Below are 20,355 nucleotides of genomic sequence, written 5' to 3'. Positions count from 1 at the left end.
ACCTTGAGTCGAGAAAGTCACGATGCACTCACGGGGATTTATGATGGCACCGTATTCCCGAAGGAAGTCTATGTCGATAATCAGCTGACGTGAATAGTCTCGAAGAAAGAGGCAGGTGACTATAAACGTTGATGCACGAATTTTCCCTCTTGCCGTACAGTGACTCGAGTAAACGCTATACCGAGTTTTGCTTCAAACCGTTCTTCCAGCACCCGCGTCCTGTTTCAACCAGGTCATCCCCGTGCGCACTGCTGCTGCTTCTATTTAGGGGCGAAGCTCATTAAGCCGTGGGTCGTGTGTCCGCGATGCATGTATGTAGTAGTAGTAGTATTAGAAATAGTAATAGCAGTAGTCGTAGTAGTAGCAGGTAGCCACTGCTCGTTTAGTCCTGGGAAATGTCATGATAAAAAGATGCGAGATGGTTGTACTTGTGGAGTGCCCACTAGATGGACGGATGAACAGATATAGAAACAGATGGATTGATAGTTGCACGAGCGGACGGATGGATGGACAGAGAGACAGATGAATGGACGGACGGATGGACGGTCGCACAGACGGGCGGATGGATGCACGGACGGTTGGATGGACGGATGCGCGGATGGACGCAGGGGTGGACAGACGGACGCATGTATGGGCGCACAGATGGAGACATGGACGGACGCACGGATGGACGGACGGAAGCAAGAACGAATGGACGGAGGGATGTGCGGACGGACTGATGGACGCTTCGCCCCACTCATCATCATTCACTCCGTAGATATGCTGTAATTTTTTATCTATCCAAGATATACAATGAGCTCGCTATTTTAAACTCCAAAATGAAGTGCTCTTGGTTGCCATAAAAAAGGAAAATTTTATTAGAATATCAAAATTTCACTCAAAGGTTATTTTGCTGTATCAAAATAAAGCCATATAATGACAGACAATTGAGCACGCGGCCTTGGGTACCTGCACAAGCGAAGACTACTGCAGTTAAAACACCGCAGCATGTGAGGAGGTTGAGATGACATGATTCATGCGTACACTTGCCCACCGTCACTAGTAAGGTAGCAAAATCACTGTGTTAACAAGAAAATCGCTGGGCGTATGTGGCGGACTGGTTTGAGGCCCACGGGACGGCTCTATGCTCTCCCATAGTAGAGTAGTGCGTATTCTAAATCGTCAACACCTTTTTTCTAAACACGATGTCGGCTGCACAGTGTGCAAAGCTACCTATGTTTCACACTCATCAAATGTCTGAGGCCCATGGGACGACCATAGAGTAATGAGACAGCTCTATGCTTCCCATAGTAGAGTACAAAGTACAACTCTTTTTCTAAACACGTGTGAGGCAGATAAAAAATTGCAATAGGTCCTCATCAAGTGTGAGGCCCAAGGGACGGCTTTCGGCTCTCCCATATTCGAGTATCAAGTACTCTAAATCGTCAACCACTTTTTCTTAACACACACAGGAAGATATTGTTAATGCAGCCTCATCTGAGGCCCAAGGGATGGCTTTCAGACCTCCCATAGTAGAGTACAGAGTATTCTAAATTGTTAACCACTTTTTCTAAACACACTTTAAATCTGCGATTCAAATGAGAAATGCTTTTGTTTAAGCCTACGGGATGGCTTTATGCTCTCTCATAGAAGAGTACCAAGAATCGTTCACCACTTTTGCTGAACGCACTCTAAATCTAAATTGTCTGAGTTTTTCGTTCATGGCTGTGTTGGGGCGGCTTCATGTCCTCCAATACTAGAGTTTTTCGTTCATGGCTGGGTTGGGGCGGCTTCATGTCCTCCCATACTAGAGTACCCAGTACTCTAAACCGTTAAACACGTTTTTCTGAACGCACACTCTAATTAATCGAATAGTTCAGTATACAATCGCCTCTATCTCTCTCTTCGTGTGTACTGGTCGAATAAACCGTTTCCTTTGTTGTTCATGTTCGATTTATTGCAACGTGGCTGTTACGGTGAATAAAGCAATCCTAGCCAGTAAAGATCAAAGTACGCGTTAGGAAAACTCACGCCCCTCCCCCCCTCCCCCCCCCCCAAAAAAAAACGACACCTTTGAGTGCAAGTATACCGGCGGAAACCGCCATCGAATAATTTAGTCAGCGCTAAGGCGCTAGGGATACATTTGGCATCCGAATTTTCAGGCTTAGTGGTTGTTGCCGCGTTAGCTACAGAATAAACTCCACCGCTTGCGTTGCATGCTCAAGCTTTTCAGAACAACGTAAGAGAATCGAGAATGTTCGACATTGTGGCGCTGTGCGCGTAAGACAGTGGCTACACGTGGAACGGTTCTGCTTGCAAGAAAGTAGAAGAACAGCGCGTGGTATGAAAGATGGTTGCCTTTATTTCAGTGTAGTACGTCGCACATCGTTCTAATATCACAGCGAATATCAAGTTTTCGCGAAGTGGATTAGGACTGCATATACACGCGGAGTATAAGACCATGCAAGTTGTTCAAAAAACCACGATGAGAATAAAAAATAGATATGCATGGGATCAAGTTGGTTAGGGAAGGCGCTGTATATAATACGGAGGACATCATTGCACGTCATAAACCAAAATGGCAATCATATACTTATTATAAATAAGAATAAATAACAATTAGGGTAAACACTTCTGAAAAATTGGTACCATATTTATTATTTTTGCTCGAGTGAAGCGTTATGTTTCAAGACAAAAGCCTAGATTGCCTCGTCAAACGAGAAATGTGACCATAGACGTGTGCTGTGGCGTCAACGTGAACGACGCAAGTCCCGTAGTCCGGAGTTAAAGCTAGATGACGTCGCATGACGTCGCAGAAACGCCAGTTCAAACCTGCTCGCGAGGTTCACAGGATACATTCTTTTATTCGAAACAAACGCCAAAACACACCACTAAGCAAGACCGATATAGTGCATTCATAGACGTAAGCACGAAGACTAGGCAAATCCATATATTACCAATCATGTCTATAGAGGATGAATGATCGCTGCAGTTTCCTTTGTTAATATAGGTGGAACTGATACCTGAACGCGAAATTCATTGCCCGCACATACTGTTTCTATTTCTTGCCCGGACTGGTGTTCGCAGACTAAACTATAATTTTACGGTTTTCCTACAGCCAAGGTAGTGAAGTGGCACTGCCGAAGTTTAGCTGTACCTTGTCGCGCGACAATGCGACGGCTGGTAACACAGTGTCCTAAAGAAACGTGGCTAATCCCTTCGTGGTATTTGTAGCAGAATGGAAACCAACCACCACTTCAGAGGAACGTTACTTGAATGACCCGCAGCGAAAAGGCAGGAAAGGGGCAACTTAGGGAGGACGCGTTTCAAAAGTGCGACAATGGCGACAACGAGTGGTTTACTCGGCGAACCGTAGAGAAAGCGTCCTTGACGTCAGCGCACCTTTACGACCTACGGGACCACCCATGGAAGAAAGACAAATTTACAGGGACAGTGTTACGTCCAACCTTCATCTGTTGCTCAAAACGTTTGCACGTGCGGGGTGCAGAGAAAATTCTTTTTGATTGTGTATGCGTGTGTTCCTCTGAATGTTTCAGTTTACTTTTCTTTCCCCTCTGTACGAGAGTGCTGTACATAGTAAAATAAGCTAGTCTTCGTCACGCATTTATACTGAAAAGACAGCTTGGCTCTCTCTCGTCGTCCTTTAAGGGAAGTTTCTGCCTCCCGGCTAGTCCGTTACGACACCCCCTCTTTAGGAATCGGTATAAATCGAAATTGACACGTGTCCTCGTAGAGGTAGTTGAGTGTTGATTGTGCATTATTCCACCGCAAAGACGAAAAAATGGACGTCACAGCAACACATTTCAATGTCGGGTGGCGACCGGCAAGCAGCTAGAAGCTTGCAGGGCACACCACAAGCAGGAAACATGCAAGAAAGTAGCATGCGCAGGACGAGCGCGGAAAACAACTGTCACTGCTCAACGCTTAAAGCACGCCGCTCACGCAGAAATAAAAACGCACGCAATGAGCCCACAGGTACACACAACACTTGCGCGAACAGCTGTCACAATTCTATCTTCTTACTGTGTGAGCAGTGCGCTCCTTTTGCAAACGAGGCTGCAGCAGCGAGCAAAGTGACGTTCGTGCTCCCTTCAACTACTATAACTTCAAAGCAAACTTGCGGCAGAAGCGCGAGAGGTGTAAAGTACATGCCCGAATCCCGAGATAAGCACGTGCGCGAGGGATCCGCCACGCTAAAGAACATCTACACGCACCTTGACCACGCCATGTGGAAGCGTGCGTATATAGCGACGCACGGGGTGGCGTGGCCCGACGACCTTGAGAGCGTGCACGCCCAACGCACTCCCTTCGTCACGGAGCTTTCCTTCCTCCGTGCCCTTCGTGCCATCGCGCTAGCGATGACGAAAACGCTCAAGATGCTGAACTCGGACGACTGCCAGTGGTACATAGCGTATATAAGAGCTTGGCGTTGTCTTGTTGGGGAAGTGCCCTCTGTGGCTGAGTTGTTAGTGTCGCACGCAGAGAGAGATGTCGCTGACTCGAGGCCTCTTGTTTTTTTGTTTGCAGTCAGTACACATTTTACTACGCCATATCCATAACGGAAATACGTCTGTGGAGTCGTGGTGGACCCCGGCATACAACGCTTTCGCGTTAAAAGTGAAGGTAATCATTTACATGCTGGCTGAGGGGCCATGCCCTGCATTCCCCATAAACATTAGCGCCAGATTTTCCTCTTACACGGGGGTAGTCATGGGGGGGGGGGTCCAGATTGGGTCAAAAGGGGGAGGGTTGAACTCTCCTCTCCCCATAATATAAAGAATGGTTGAACCCTCCCGCTCCTGTTTTCTCCTGCAAAACGATCGGCTACGCTATATCATCTAGTGCACTATTATAGAACGAACTGGTATCATAGTGTGGACAAGATATTCAATAATTTACTTCTCATGTAACAGCACACAAACATACACTATACTGTCATTTGTTTTCTTTAGGGCAAAGCAGCCTCCTGCATTGGCCTAAAAAGGGACCCTGAAACACTTTTTGAGTAACCATGGAATGAATTCACTGGAAGAGCTTATTGCTTCACGAATTCAACGCCGCAAAAATTTTAAGAATCCGTCCAGTGCGAGCGGAGTTACAAATATTTGTCGCATGATGCAATTGCATTCTCTCTTCTCTCGTCCTGACGAAAGCACTGGAAGCTAAGCAGGGAATGGTGGCAGGGGCAAAGAAAATACATCCCCCGCGTGACCCGCGCCTCGTGACCTCGAGCACTTTTTCTTCTTCTTTCTTTGAATGCGCGGCTTTGTCAGTGTGATCACGTGGGCACGCGTGGACAAGTAGCGGCCTCCCGTGGCGATCTCTGTAACGAGCGAGCGTGCCATGTTCAAATCAGCTGATGGCTGAGTCTTTGACGTAATTTTCGGGCATATCACGTGATTTGTCGAGAGAAGATAAGCTAATTTTAAGCTGACTGATAATTTATTGTTAATTCCAAGCCGCATGTTGTGCTATAATAATTGGCTCGCATGTTGTCGGGATCGGCAGCGTTTTCTGACCATGCTCAAAAAGTGTTGCAGGCCCCTTTTAAGCAATACCTGTAAGCTCACCTGGTAAGAAACGCTCTTGAGGCAGATACCGCCTCATCAGATTACATCCAAAAGAAAGGTAAGAAATGCAAGATGGAAGCTAACCATGAGAAATTCGAAAACATGGGCTGGATGCTGGAGCAGACGTTTCAGCATACGCACTTTTCTTTTTCAAGCCTTGAAAAAGAATTTTTTTTTCTTATCAGATAACGTCAGTCGCAATGACTTCACGCTCACCAGATGCCCTGCGTGGCGAACGCCGGTGCCATCTCCCAGCTGAAGGAGGCCTGCACCTTGCGAACCTGGTTGACGCTGCATTCGCCGCGCTGGCGCAGCGGCGGGCACTCGGGCGGCACCGTATGACCTTTGCCGTACAGGCGCGCACGTTCGCGAGCGTGCGCCACTGCCGAGGTGAACTCGACGCTCACGTTGTTGTAGCCAACCTGGGCGGAATGAACGCGCCGGATGACGCACACCACGTAACGGTGTACGACATTTGCCCGCCGGTGACACAGTTGGTTCAGTAGTGTACCTAGCTACGGCTCGCCAGAATAACCTCTCTCCTTCTCCTCTTTCCATTCCTGTTAACACCAAACATACTATTACTTTCCTTTTTTTTCAGTTTCACATGCATTCTGCCCATGAGCAATTTAGTTTTGATTTACTTAAACAAAAGTTGACCTCTGCGACTTATTTCGTCAATAAATAATGACACGTTATGGCATATTTAGCTTGTCTTTTGAAGGAGGCTCCACGTGACTGTGAGGGCACACCTGTTTTTCCATGTATGTAAACCTATCTATCTATCTATCTATCTATCTATCTATCTATCTATCTATCTATCTATCTATCTATCTATCTATCTATCTATCTATCTATCTGTCTGTCTGTCTGTCTGTCTGTCTGTCTGTCTGTCTGTCTATTTATCTATCTATCTATCTATCTATCTATTTATCTGTCTATCTATCTATCCATCTATCTGTATATCTATCTATCTATCTAATCATTCATTCATGTCTTAAGTAGATACAGCTGGGGGTTCCAGTTTCTAGTGATCGTCGAATTCAGTTGGGCACCAGTTCACGCCTGCCCCTTCACCTTGCTGCGTTGTCAGCGCGCAACTGAATGTTACGAGCACGCATACCTTGATGTGCGGTTTGATGTCGAACACGTAGCGCACAAACATGTTGTCCGTCTCTCCCACGGCCACATCGTTCACGTACACAGTGGCCACGGTGTCGATGCCGTGGGCGACCAGAAGGACTCGGCGGTGCTGCGTGTGCCCCTCTTGCACTGACACGGTGCAAGGACGCACGAAATCACTGACTTGTTACGTAATTGTAGTGCCGATGGCAGTGACATGAACTTCGCGGTAATAAGAAAAAAAAAAGACCATGAGGTTCCTTATCCAGAGTGGCATCGGCAGCAGAGACAATCAACTTTCGTTAACCATGCACGTCTAATCCAGGGACCATTACAACATCATTCTTCAACAGAATGCGGGGCATTATTTAGAAAAAAAAAGAGAAAAAACATGTAGTCTACCTGCCGCTACTCTTTTAGTCGCACCTGTCCGTTATGCGTTATCAATAGCTTTGCATGGAACCCGAGCGCCTGTACAGCCACACGAGGACTCTTTCTCTCTCCTTTTGTTGTTTCTGTCTCTACACCATGAATAAGTAACCCTGCTTTGGGCTCACTCATTGTGAGCAAACAAAGACATCTTACGTACGCGGAATCACCGCGGGGAAAATGACTCGTACCTGTGTTCCTTACAGAAAGACTGCCACAGTAGCATTCGTTATACAGTGCGTATTGTATTCACATGCTCTGCTTTCGGCGAAGCTTAACTGCAAAGAAATAACGTGTACAGCAATACGTCATACATAGCATGAATGATTAAAGGGCAATAATACAGGTCTCCCGACAATATCTGGTTTTCGGCGAGAAAGGGAAAAAAAGAAAACAAGGCAGGTTTCCACTTGTGATACCAAGCTATAGAAGGAAATGCGGATCGGTTTGGCCTGCTTTGTTTCTTTATTTCAATGCGAAGCATTACTTAGCGAACTTCGGTGACTGAGCGTATTTATCTATCTATATATCTAGCCGCTTACGTTTGGGTGTTCTCATGATCACCCCTATCTTGATTCTCTGTTTCACTTTTTCTATTTTTTTTTCTCCATTCCTGTTCTCCTCCTTTTTCTCAGAGTTTCCACTCACTTTATATTGTTAAGGGGGCCTCCCCCGTCTCCTGCTTACGCAAACGGCTATTCCAGCTTAAGAGATGACCTCAGGGCGAGGAACGAATACGCACAGTGGAAATCCCTCGTGTAGGTCCAGTTGTCGTGGCCAACCCAGGCGAAGCGCTCGTCATTGTCGCGGTAGTAGGCTTCCTCAATGAGCTTGGCGCGCATCAGGTCTGTGTACACGTTGCCAGGGACCACACCAGTGAAGTGGTAGGCTGCGAGGGGCATGTGAGATGTATGTACGTGAGAGTGAGGTTCAATGCTCCAACAACGACGTGCGACAGAATCGAGATTCACGAGAAAGTTTCTCTTGGAACCGTTGCCGTGAACTCTGGTGAGTCGTGTTGCAGGTTTGGTTTCCTTAAGGAGTATGAAACTTATCACTCGTCTGGATCTTACCGAACCTCATACCACCTGTCAACACCACTCCATCTTTTATACTTGTCTAATCGACAGTTGAGAGATTCACGGAAGTTCGCGTATTGAAAGTAATATCTGATTATGATACATGTCGCAGTGGAGGACTCCTGCATGCATAACTTTGAACCACTGAAGATCTTTAGCGTTTGTAGCCACTAATAAAATTCACTGCACGCACGTTTTCTTCAGCTTAAGGTAGCATGTCAGGTTCAAGTACGCTACTTTAAGCTCAACAGCGCAGCTCCACGGCTACAGAGTTACCACAATGAGTCCCGTCAATGGTGGGGATTGCATTGAAATTAATACTTGCTCCACAGGAACACAACTTTAATGAAATGAACGTTGGTATGTTCCCAAACAGTCACGTCTGTTTGAAATGTTCAAGTTCGGATTATGAATTACCATATGACGCTGGTGTGACGTAGGCTGCAATATAAATGGGACCTCAAATGAATAAAATATCGCGAAAATATCGCACATGTCTTTCTTCGTCATTCACGTGGCTTCAAAGTCGAACCTAGATCTTTATGTATGCAAGAACTCTGTAACCAACAAGAACAAAAATAGGAATCACCGAAGGCTGCACCGTTCGTCCAGTCCCAAGTTCATCCATTTGGTCGCGCTCATTTTGAAAAAGATTGACTACCAACATGCCCAGCGTATAATTGTTTCGAGCCGAAAAAACAAGCTTATAGTCAGTGATCATGCTTCTCTGTGAATAACGTATTATTAAATGCGAAGCATTTCTTGGCGAACTTTGGCGACTTTGAGCGTATCTATCTATCTATCTATCTATCTATCTATCTATCTATCTATCTATCTATCTATTTATCTATCTATCTATCTATCTATCTATCTATCTATCTAGCCACCTACAACTTTTAGCTCTCCTGGCCGTTTCAATAATGGCATTGATACCTAACTTGCTATGGCATAGCATGACTGTATGAAAAAAATCTCATTAGTCATAACATGAAAATCGTGACACGCATGTCATGAATGTCATGATATACATTTCATGGTCCTGCAGCGTTTGCGGTGGTTTCGTTCACATGGCATGTTGCAAATATGGTATGACATAACATGATTGCATGTTGAACACAAGCGACTGACCCTAACAAGATAATCATGACATGCGTGTCATGTAACAACATGACTACATGTCACACTCACGATTCGCTCGCGGCCATTTCGCTAGCTTCACACATGTCAAATATTGTATTACGTGACGTCAATGAATGACGAAGGTATACAAGTGACTGGTGCAAACGTGATAATCATGAGATGCGTGCCATGTGAGAACATGACTACATACCACAGTGAACGCGCCAATACATTTCGACATGACGCGGTGCGCGTGCTGACTGGTGTTCATTTTGTCGCGTTACGCCGGCGTTGCCACGCCAGGCACCGGTCTTGCCATATACTCGCAGGCGCGCGCCGCGCTGTGTTGCTTTGACGCATGCGTGTTTCAGCGTCCCTCCGTCACGAAAAGAGGGAGACGCAGTGCTGTATGGGTAACGCATCGTCGCGAAATGGAGCACGTCGCATTTCGCGCCCGTTGGCATCGGGCCGCGCCGACGGACGCTGGTCGCTCCTATCGCGCCTGGCGTCGGACTATAGAGGGCTCACGTTTTGCTAACGTAGCGTTAATGTGTTCAGAGTGCGCGCGCGTCAGCGCTACATAGCAGTATATTGGGCCCTTCATGATGCGTTCGCGGCCGTTTTGCAAACTCCACATATACCAAATTTGGTGTTACGTGACGCCAATGGATGACGAAAGTATATGACTGGTGAAACACATGATAATGCTGACAAGCCTGTCATTGAAGAAAATGACAACATACCACGCTCATTGCATGCTCGCAGCCGTTTCACTAGCTCCACAAATACTAAATCTGGTGTCGCGTGACGTGAATAGATGACGAAGGTAAACAACACATCCAAACATGATAATCATGGCACGTAACCCATGATTATCATGTTATCATGTACAGCATCATTTGCCTCCACCTCGTAATATTGTGCTGATTTTAGAGTGACATATATCAACCTTCCTCATTCGTGCTTCGCATATGATCGATTCCCTCTGTGCGTGGGATCTGCCAATTTTTTTGTACATAGGTTGCAAAACTCTGCCCATGGAGCTGCGATGTGATTTTTTTTTGAACAGGACTCGGTAACTATGCCGCTATTTAGTCATGGCAAGTTTAGAGCACAGATTTGGTCTGTGCGTGTGTAGACTGCTTGGGAGTATTTTCACGACCCCTGGCGTTATAATATTTGTGACTTGGCACACCTTAAACGGCATCCTTACTCCCAAATGAGTTGCACATTTCGGGGAGTCTCTCCATCCAACAGTAATAATCGCTATCTCGAAATGTCGGCAGTGATCGCGTTCCCATCAGTCTTCGTATTTCACGCAGATAGCATGGCATAGCAATGGAGACTCAAATATACGGAGAGCACGGTATTAAAGGCGACAAAAGGCATGATATTCAGATGGTTATTTTTATTGTACAAAGAGACTTCCGAAAAACTTCGGAAATGGTACGCATACGAACTATTTTTAGAATGCAGAGCCGGCAGAAAAAAACGTGATAAATTTCCGAACACGGGGGGCCACTGGAGCTGGCACTTGCTTCCTCTTGTCTTCTCTTCAAGGCATCTAACTGCCTTGGAAAAGACAAGACCGTCTGTCCACACAATGACTCCAGCGACACACCGTGTTCTTAAGAATTTTTCGCATCTTCAAGCTTCCATCATACACTGAAGTTCTCTCTACCTTATTTGGGCAGGGAGAAAGTGACTGAGCGCGTACCGTGATGACCCGGCGTTTGTAGGTGAGAGTACACCCGATTCGTTCTGTCTATTAGTGAGTACGTACATTTATTTCGGTTGTAGACCTTCCAGTCTCCGTTGAGGGGCAGCACGATGCACAGAGCATTGGCGCACGCCGCCAGAAACGTGGCAAGCCCCAGCAGCTGTGCTGGACGCCGGGGTCCCATGGCCGGACAGTCTTCTTCTTGTTCTTCTTCTTGTTCTTCTTCTTGTATTCCATCGGGGGAAAATGTTTGTTTGTTTGTTTGTTTTTCCTTCAATCTACGGCACGGCACTGGCCCATTCCTTAATATTGGTCAAGAATAGGAAGTTGAAAATTTTAAATGTTAATTGAAGAATCTTAGTTGATTTTAAAAATAAAAAATGAAATAGCAATAATACGTAATAGTGTACGTAGTAGGCATTCTTTTTTAAGTGTTGGCGCATACCTATTCCGGCGGATGATCAGGCATAGGTTCGTTATAGATGTACATGTAAATGCAGACCCCTGAAATTTTAAAGCGTCAAAGCCTAGACGATGCCCCATCAAACGCGAATATCTACTGACCTTGTCGGCGTCCCATAGCGTCGGCAAGAACACAAGTGATGCCACAAATCATCACGTGATGACGTCACCGGATGATATCAACGTGACGGCACAAGCCACCAAAAGTTGTGTACTCATCATGGCGTCCTCATGGGGTTACAATGACTTCATCACGTGGCATGATCGCCTCTTGATCAGAGGGGTGCCGATCATGGACGCAGTGTGAAACAAGGTGACGTGCCTCAGATCTTAGAGGCTGTGCAAAGCGACGTTAGATGCAGGAAACTTCCTAAAGGTGGCGGGGCAGCATCAATACATCTCGGTTCGCGCTTTCAATGGTGGATGGACGTGTTTTCTGAGTGCTCCTGATCGACTGCGCAGATAAGTGTTTTTGCATGTTTTGAGCTTGTCTTTATAATTGAAAGGCAGCAGTTGAAATCTTCGTAGCACTAGTTTTATGGCAAGGCTTTTTCGGGGGCCAGTCACCAGGTATTTATTAGTTATTGCGGGTGTGTATGTTTGAATTTTTTGTTGTTGTTTTTTTTTGCCACACCGTGGGGCAGGTGCGCGTACATTGAACACGCAAATTTTTGTAGTAGAGCTTAGACTTTCTTTTTTTTTCGTCGTGCAGGACTCGATTTTAGTTTTTATCGAGTATAGGGACAATTGGTGTCAGGAAGACATGGTTAAAAGGACTGTAAAGTGTTCAGGATGTGGAGTGGGTTTGAAAGTGGACCCAAGTGTAGAAGCGGGTGGAGAAGAGGCTGACGCGAAGTGTAGGCCATGTGAGGTCGATGAAAAAATGGAGAAAAAGATGGTTGCCCAGAGTGAACTGCTGATGAGAATCGCCGAGCTCGAGACTGCGTTGGCGACAGAGCAAGAGAAAACGAGAGCAACGGGAGAAAGACTGAAGTCCACCGAGGAAGCACTAGCGAAGCTGAACAAAGGAGCGGCCTACGGAGAGAACAGTAGGGAACCGGCAACCAGAACGGCGGAGAAGGAAGAGCAAGCAAGTTTGGAAAAAACAGGTTCAGCCGGTTCAATTGTCGCAAGGCCCAGCTTCAGCGAGGCAGTGGTGGGGCTGGGAGGGGACAAAGCAGCCGGCGTCACAGGTGCAAGTAGCCCCCAGGTGCAAGACGCTCCAGCTGAAAAGTCACAGCAAGTGATAATCGCCGGGGACACGAATTTAAATTGATGCACAGAAGCCATCAAAGAGAGGGTAAGAGGTGACAAGAGGGTTGCAGTAGGGGCGTTCCCAGGACGCAAGCTGGAAGCAGTCATGAGACAAGCGAGCACAAAACTCAAAACTACAGCTGATAGACGAAACCTCTTGATAATTTCAGGCGGTTTACATCATCATCATCATCATCATCATCATCAGCCTGACTACGTCCACTGCAGGACAAAGGCCTCTCCCATGTTCCGCCAGTTAACCCGGTCCTGTGCTTGCTGCTGCCAATTTATACCCGCAAACTTCTTAACTCATCTGCCCACCTAACCTTCTGTCTCCCCCTAACCCGCTTCCCTTCTCTGGGAATCCAGTCAGTTAGCCTTAATGACCAGCGGTTATCCTGTCTACGCGCTACATGCCCTGCCCATATCCATTTCTTCTTCTTGATTTCAGCTATAATATCCTTAACCCCCGTTTGTTCCCTAATCCACTCTGCTCTCTTCTTGTCTCTTAAGGTTACACCTACCATTTTTCTTCCCATTGCTCGCTGCGTCGTCCTCAATTTAAGCTGAACCCTCTTTGTAAGAGTAAAGAAAACATTAGAATTCAATCAACCAAAGGAACAAGCAGGATTTCGAACAGGCTACTCAACAATTGACCACATTCATACTATCAATCAGGTAATAGAGAAATGCTCAGAGTATAACCAACCACTATACATAGCCTTCATAGATTACGAGAAGGCGTTTGATTCAGCAGAAATATCAGCCGTCATGCAAACACTGTGGAATCAGGGCGTAGATGAAGTATATATAAACATTCTGGAAGAAATCTACAGGGGATCAACTGCTACCATAGTGCTTCATAAAGAAAGCAACAGAATACCATTCAAGAAGGGTGTAAGGCAGGGGGACACAATTTCCTCAATGCTATTTACCGCGTGCTTACAGGAGGTTTTCAGAAGCCTAGAATGGGAACAGTTAGGGATAAGTGTCAATGGAGAATACCTTAGTAAGCTGCGCTTCGCCGATGACATTGCATTGCTGAGTAACTCGGGGGACGAATTGCAACTCATGATTACGGAGTTAGACAAGGAGAGCAGAAAGGGGGGTCTTAAAATTAATATGCAGAAAACGAAAGTAATGTACAACAACCTCGGCAAGGAGCAGCGCTTCGAGATAGGTAATAGTGCACTTGAAGTTGTAAAAGACTATGTCTACTTAGGGCAGGTAATAACCGCAGAGCCGAACCACGAGATTGAAGTAGCTAGAAGAATAAGAATGGGGTGGAGCACATTCGGCAAGCACTCTCAAATTATGACAGGTAGATTGCCACTATCCTTCAAGAGGAAGGTATATAACAGGTGGTTTACACGATGTCTTAAATGGAGATACAGCAGGACTAGCAACCCCACTGGCGAAAGGCGTCGATGACATGCGCGCCACTTCTCCTCAGGTACAGGTAGCGATATGCACGATACCGGAGGTACCGATGCGTGATAGCAACCTGCAAATAGCGGTTGTCAACGCAAACCAAAAGATATGGCGGATGAGTCGAGAGAAAGGCTTTGAGGTGGTGGAAATAAACAGAGAGGTGCATAGGTGGGGTGGTTTTCAACGAGACAGAATTCACTTCGATGGGCGACTACGTCATGAGGTGGGTTGGCGACTTGCAGGACGCGCAGTAGCTTTTTTTTTTGGGGGGGGGGGGGGGCAAGCAGGCCCTTTTGGGTGCAGGATAGCTAGTATCGAGGAAAACAACCAGGGAGACTCTTTGACAGGTGGTATGGACAGATACGATTCCAAAGTGACACCAGTATCTAAGATAGGTCCGGGGCATAAATAGACGTAGCCACGAGCGCCGAGCCAATTCAGACATAGGGTATATTAACATGCAGGGTGGTAGGAACAGGCTGAAGTGGGGAGAGATAGAAGAACAGCTAAGGGAAGAGAGACCGATGGTATACCGTTTTGTAAAAACACATCTCACGGACATGGAACAACCTCCGAACAATCCGGACAACGCGTGGGAATATTGTAATAGAACAGAAGGCAACAGAAAAGGGGGTGGTATTTCGGGCATTCATTCATAAAAGTACAAACGGGCAAATGGTCAAGCAGGAGTGCAAGGAACATTTATGGCTAAAAGGGAAAGTGGCAGGTCGAATGACACTCCTTGGTTTCCTGTACTTGTGGACGGGAGCAAAGGCCAGAGAGGAAAACCAGGCAATGGTAGAGTGTATATCAAAGGACATTCAGGAGTTAGGAAGAGAGTGCGCGATAATTATACTAGGAGACATGAATGCGCACATAGAAGATATAGATGGTTATACCGACCCGACAGGCAAAATGATCATGGATATGTGTGAAAGGCTCGATTTGATCATTTGCAACAGTACGGAGAAGTGTGAAGGGCAAATAACATGGGAGGTAGGAAGGCTGGAGTCGACGATAGATCATGCACTGATGTCACATAGAATGTATGATAAGCTCAGGGGAACGCACATAGATGAAGGTGGCTCCATAAATCTGGGTAGTGATCACAAACGTATCAAGTTAAGTTTTGGAAGAGCAGTGAAAGTGGGAAGGAGACAAGATGAGCAACTACAGGAAAATTTTTATCCAGAAAGGCAAATTGAAATAGCCACTAAACAAATTGAGAAGGTAGTCACGGAGGATAATAAGACAGTGTGGACATACACGAATCTAATTAGACTCTTTGAGCTAGAGCTTGCTAAGACGCGTGACAAGTCACCCCGGAAAAGAAGACACAAACCCAAAAGTTGGTGGGATGAAGAAGTTAGAGAGCCATAGCAAAACGTCAGGAAGCCTCTAGGGAACACAGACATGTTAAGAAGCGGGGTGAACCGACAGATGATGTTGAAAGAAAAAGGAAAAACTTTCTAAGCTGTAGAAGGGTTACATCCCTTCTGATCAATGAAAAGATTAGAAGAAAGGGAGATCAGTGGCTGGCAGAAGTACATAAAAAAGATAGAAAGGCAGCTGCGAAATTTTGGAACCATCTAAACTCCCTAAGAAATGAGACGAGCCTAGAGCAGAGTTTTATAACTACAGCCCAAGGTGCTAGGCTAGAAGGGGATGAAGGTGTTGAATATATAAGAGCAAGGGTGACAGAAAAATTTCAACAAAGAAGTACTTTATGCACCACAATAGACAAGGATGAATCAAGTGGTGCAATGGCTCCATTTTCACAGCGAGAGTGGGAAAGGGCTGAGAAAAGGGTTCTTAGTAGTACGTCAACAGGTCCAGATGGCATTCCAATTATGCTTATAAAGACATTAGGTCCAAAGTCTAAGCAGGTTTTGAGAGAGGCAGTGAGCAAACTAATAATGAATGGTGAAGTTCCTATGGATGAAAACTTAGCAGGATGAGTATGATCTATAAAGGAAATGGGGACAAAGCTGACATAAACAACTACCGTCCTATAACAGTGACATCAGTGGTCTGTGGGCTGGCGATGCAGATTATAAAGGAAAGACTGCAGGCATAGATAGAGGTTGAGGGGGTGCTGGGGGAACTGCAGAATTGGTTTCGGAAACACAGTAGGTTGGAAGACAATCTGTTCTCACTGACGCAGTGCATCGAAATAGCAGAAAAGGAACACAGGCCCCTGGGGCTAGCATTTTTGGATATCAAGGAAGTGTACGATAGTGTGGTTCAAGAGGAATTGTGGGGAATACTGGACACACTAGGCGTGGAACATGTAGTCACTAATCTTTTAAAGGATATCTAAAAAGTAACAAGGTAGTTTTAAATTGGGAAAAACAGGTATCCAAGCCTGCAGAGGTAAAACGGGGGCTTAGGCAGTGGTGTCCCCTGTCACCATTATTATTCATGATGTACCTACAAGGATTAGAGGCCGAATTAGAGGGAAGTGGACTGGGCTTCAACCTCTCTTTAGTCAAACAAGGAAAACTCATTCTTCAGGCACTACCAGCATTAATGTACGCAGATGATATAGTGCTAATGGCCGACAACAAGGAAGATTTGCAGAGATTGATGGACATCTGCGGTAATGAGGGAGATAGGTTAGATTTTAGATTCCGTAAGGAAAAATCAGCAGTCATGACTTTCAATGACAACGAAGGTAGTGAGCTTAGAATACAGGAGGTCACGCTACAGATAACAGATAAATACAAATATATGGACGTATGGATAAGCAATGGGACCAAGTACCTATGGGAACACGAAATATACGTGACGACTAAAGGTAACAGGAATGCAGCAGTGATGAAAAATAGGGCCCTGTGGTATTACAATAGGTATGATGTTGTGAGAGGAATATGGAAAGGGGTCATTGTTCCAGGGCTGACGTTCGGCAATGTGGTCTTGTGCAAGAGATCAGAAGTTCAAGCAAGATTAGAAATTAAACAACGTGGAATAGGTAGGCTTGCTTTAGGAGCTCACGGGAATACACCAAATCAGGGAGTAGAAGGTGATATGGGATGGACATCATTTGAGGGCAGGGAAATTAGCAGCAAGATAAAATATGAGAAGCGATTGAGAGAAATGGGGGAGGGGCGTTGGGCTAGGAAGGTTTGCAGCTACTTGTACATGAAGAATGTCGATACAAAATGGAGGAAGCGAACCAGGAAATTGACTGGTAAATACTTAGAAAACAGCAGGTGGTCAAACCAAAAAAAAAAAAAAACTATCGGTTAAGAAGAAAGTGAAGGAAACGGAGACTGACATGTGGAGAATTGGCCTGATTAAGAAGTCCGCACTAGAGATCTATCGATCTTTTAAGCAGGAAATTGCCAAGGAAAGGATGTATGATAATACTCGGGGTATTTCTCTACTGTTTGAGGCCAGGACGGGAGTATTGCGAACCAAGACATATCGGGCCAAATACGAAGGGGTAGATACAGTATGCAGTGCGTGTGGAGAGGAAGAAGAAACTGCCGAACACTTGATAATGTTCTGTAAAGGGCGTCACCCTATAGTTCAGATTGATGGCGCAGAGTTTTTCAAAGCACGGGGGTTTAGGGACAGGGAGGGCAAAATAGACTTTAAGCGGGTAGACTTAACTAGAAGGAGGTTATCTGATTGGTGGCTAAAATCAAGGCACGAGTGAAAATTAAACCCTTCACTGCAAAGTACGCATTCTCAACTTCAGTATTTAAAGGAAAAAAATAAATCTAACGGTTAGTTCACTAAGTATTACGGCTAAGTGGCGTTAGCCGCCACCCGATCTAAAGGGTACAGCCACATCCATCCATCCGTCCGTCCATCCATCCATCCATCTAAAAATACATTTTAAAAAACATCGATAGGGAATAAAAAGCAGATGCTTTTCGCCTTTGAGTTTTTTTGGGTGAATGCGCAAGAGACTTTGTGAGTTTTTGGCACACACTCACTATGAACGATTGACCATAAATCAAGTGAATTAGATATAATATTTAAAATTTATAATGCAGATAAAGGTAGTTAGAAAACAATCACCTTAACAAATTAGCATGTTTTCTTTATTTGTGGTAGATTTAGGATCGCTCCTATTCTACTCTAGCATTGATAAAATAAACCATAGGGAAAAGCTTGAATAAGGTATGAATGTCAACTTTCCCACTTCAGTGTCGTTTTAGAGTGACCGTAGCAGTGAGTTTATGCATACTGACGAAGATGATTTTATGAAAACGTGCAAATAAGTCAAAAACAAAAAAACTAAATAAATAAAAGTTATCTTCGGGGATAGAAAAAGTAAACTTGACAAACAAAGTGGTAAGAACTCATAAATTATAATTCTAATAAATGTAGTTTCTTTACTGTTGATCATGAAGACGATCGAATGAGGCTGTAATAGAAAACAGTCCACAAATAAACACAAAACAAACAAAATCGTGAAGGTTTCCACACGCGAAGCTTTTTTTTTTCTGCAATGTGCATCTTTGTTCACGATATGCAGCGTTTTATTTCGCTTGCCTTAGAAGGAGCCTTTGCGTGCTTGAAAGAAGTACCGCACCACCTTAGTTAAAAAAACTAAAAAGTATTGTTTGTGACCAAGGCTACTACTATACGGGCATTTAAAAGTTTTGATCATGCTTTATTCCCTGTAGGCATGACTTCACTGTGAATTCAAGTTTAGATAACATTTACGGATGAAAATCTTGAATGGCAACGCTGAAGATCGCAGATTAACAACTGTCCCAACTCGACACTTGAAGCACACTGTTCAAACAGAAAGATGCCCGAAACTAACGTGCAAGTATATACAAGCGCGGACAAACGCGAACAACTGTCACAAATCTTGCTTCTTCGTGTGCGAGCAGCGTGATCCTTTTGTAAACGCGGCCGTGGCAGCGAGGGAGTGATCTCCATGCTCTTCCGAAGGACAAATTTGAGAAGCAGAAAGATGGCCGAAACTAACGCGCAAGCATATACAGGACAAGCGTGAACAACTGTCACAAATCTTGCTTCTTCGTGTGCGAGCAGCGTGCTCCTTTTGTAAACGCGGCCGTGGCAGCGAGAGAGTGATCTTCATACTCTTCCGAAGCACGGATTTGATAAGCAGAAAGATGGCCGAAACTAACGCGCAAGTATATACAGGACAAGCGTGAACAACTGTCAAATCTTGCTTCTTCGTGTGCGAGCAGCGTGCTCCTTTTGTAAACGCGGCCGCGGCAGCCAGCGAAGTGACCTCCATGCTCTTCTGAAGCACGGATTTGAGAAGCGCGTGCCAAAGAGAGATCACGCTCAGCGGAGCCCCGCGCTCATTAACACACGAGAGGCGACGATCTTTAGAGCACGCCCAACGCGAAGCTCTTCGCGTCATCTCACTACTGATGACCAAAATGCGCTGAAGTTGTGTAGTTCTGAGGAGCGCCGAACGGTATATGGTGTATATAAATAGCTTGCCGTTAGAAATTTTGAGAACGCATGTTTTGTGGCCTAGTGGTTAGCGCTGTGCGCTGAACCTAGAGGTCGCTAGTTCGACGCCCCATGACGTTCCATTTTTTCTTTGCTATCTGTTAGTGTATATTTCACAACGTCATATCCGTGACGGGACAACGTCAGCTGAGCCATGGTGAACTACGTAATAAAATACTTTTGAGTTAGAAAAAGAGTTGTAACCTCTGCTAACACGTTCATTTTGCTTCACGAATAGCCTGTTTTTATAACGGTATGTGTTTAGAAAAAGTGGTTAACGATTCAGAGTACTAGGTACTCTACTATGGGAGAGCATAAAGCCGTCCCGGTCAATCATGCAGAACGAGCACACAATAACTGTTTGATGCGTGTGTGTGTGTGTTTAGAATAAGTGTGTAACGATTTAGAGTACTATAGTTACTCTACTATGGGATAGCTTAAAGCCGTCCCGTGGCTACGCTTGACGTCACTATTCTCCGCAGTTCTTAAAACCAAGGAGGACACGCCGAGCGAGTTTAACTGCGCTCGTCAGCAATAAGACCTAAGAACGGGTAGCATGAAGCACCGTGCACGAGAACAGCGCACATACATACAAAATAACCACAAAGCTACGCAAGATTGATCAGCTAGGCTTAACGATAGATACCTCAAGCTATGCCCCTATATTTATGACACACAATCTGATTATCTGCACGTGGTCACGTAGCGTAAGACTGTT

The 20,355-nt window shown here is 45.3% G+C and overlaps 1 protein-coding gene across 1 annotated transcript in view; it reads right to left on the bottom strand.

Moving 5' to 3' along the window:
* Nucleotides 1–11,244, bottom strand: part of LOC119172805 (beta-mannosidase-like) — a 54,939-nt gene extending 43,695 nt beyond the window's left edge. The window contains exons 1-4 of the mRNA XM_075893135.1: nucleotides 11,103–11,244; nucleotides 7,864–8,010; nucleotides 6,694–6,842; nucleotides 5,787–5,992 (exon numbers count right to left, since the gene is read on the bottom strand). Coding sequence (XP_075749250.1) covers nucleotides 5,787–5,992; nucleotides 6,694–6,842; nucleotides 7,864–8,010; nucleotides 11,103–11,223 — 623 coding nt within the window. The 5' untranslated portion in view covers nucleotides 11,224–11,244. The remainder of the gene's footprint in view (nucleotides 1–5,786; nucleotides 5,993–6,693; nucleotides 6,843–7,863; nucleotides 8,011–11,102) is intronic.
* Between the last annotated feature and the right edge of the window lie 9,111 nt (nucleotides 11,245–20,355).

Source organism: Rhipicephalus microplus, chromosome 4 (genome assembly GCF_043290135.1).
Source record: "Rhipicephalus microplus isolate Deutch F79 chromosome 4, USDA_Rmic, whole genome shotgun sequence".
In the NCBI taxonomy this organism is placed as follows: domain Eukaryota; kingdom Metazoa; phylum Arthropoda; class Arachnida; order Ixodida; family Ixodidae; genus Rhipicephalus; species Rhipicephalus microplus.
Note: the sequence above shows the minus strand (reverse complement) of the source record. Positions and strands in the feature narration are given on the sequence as shown.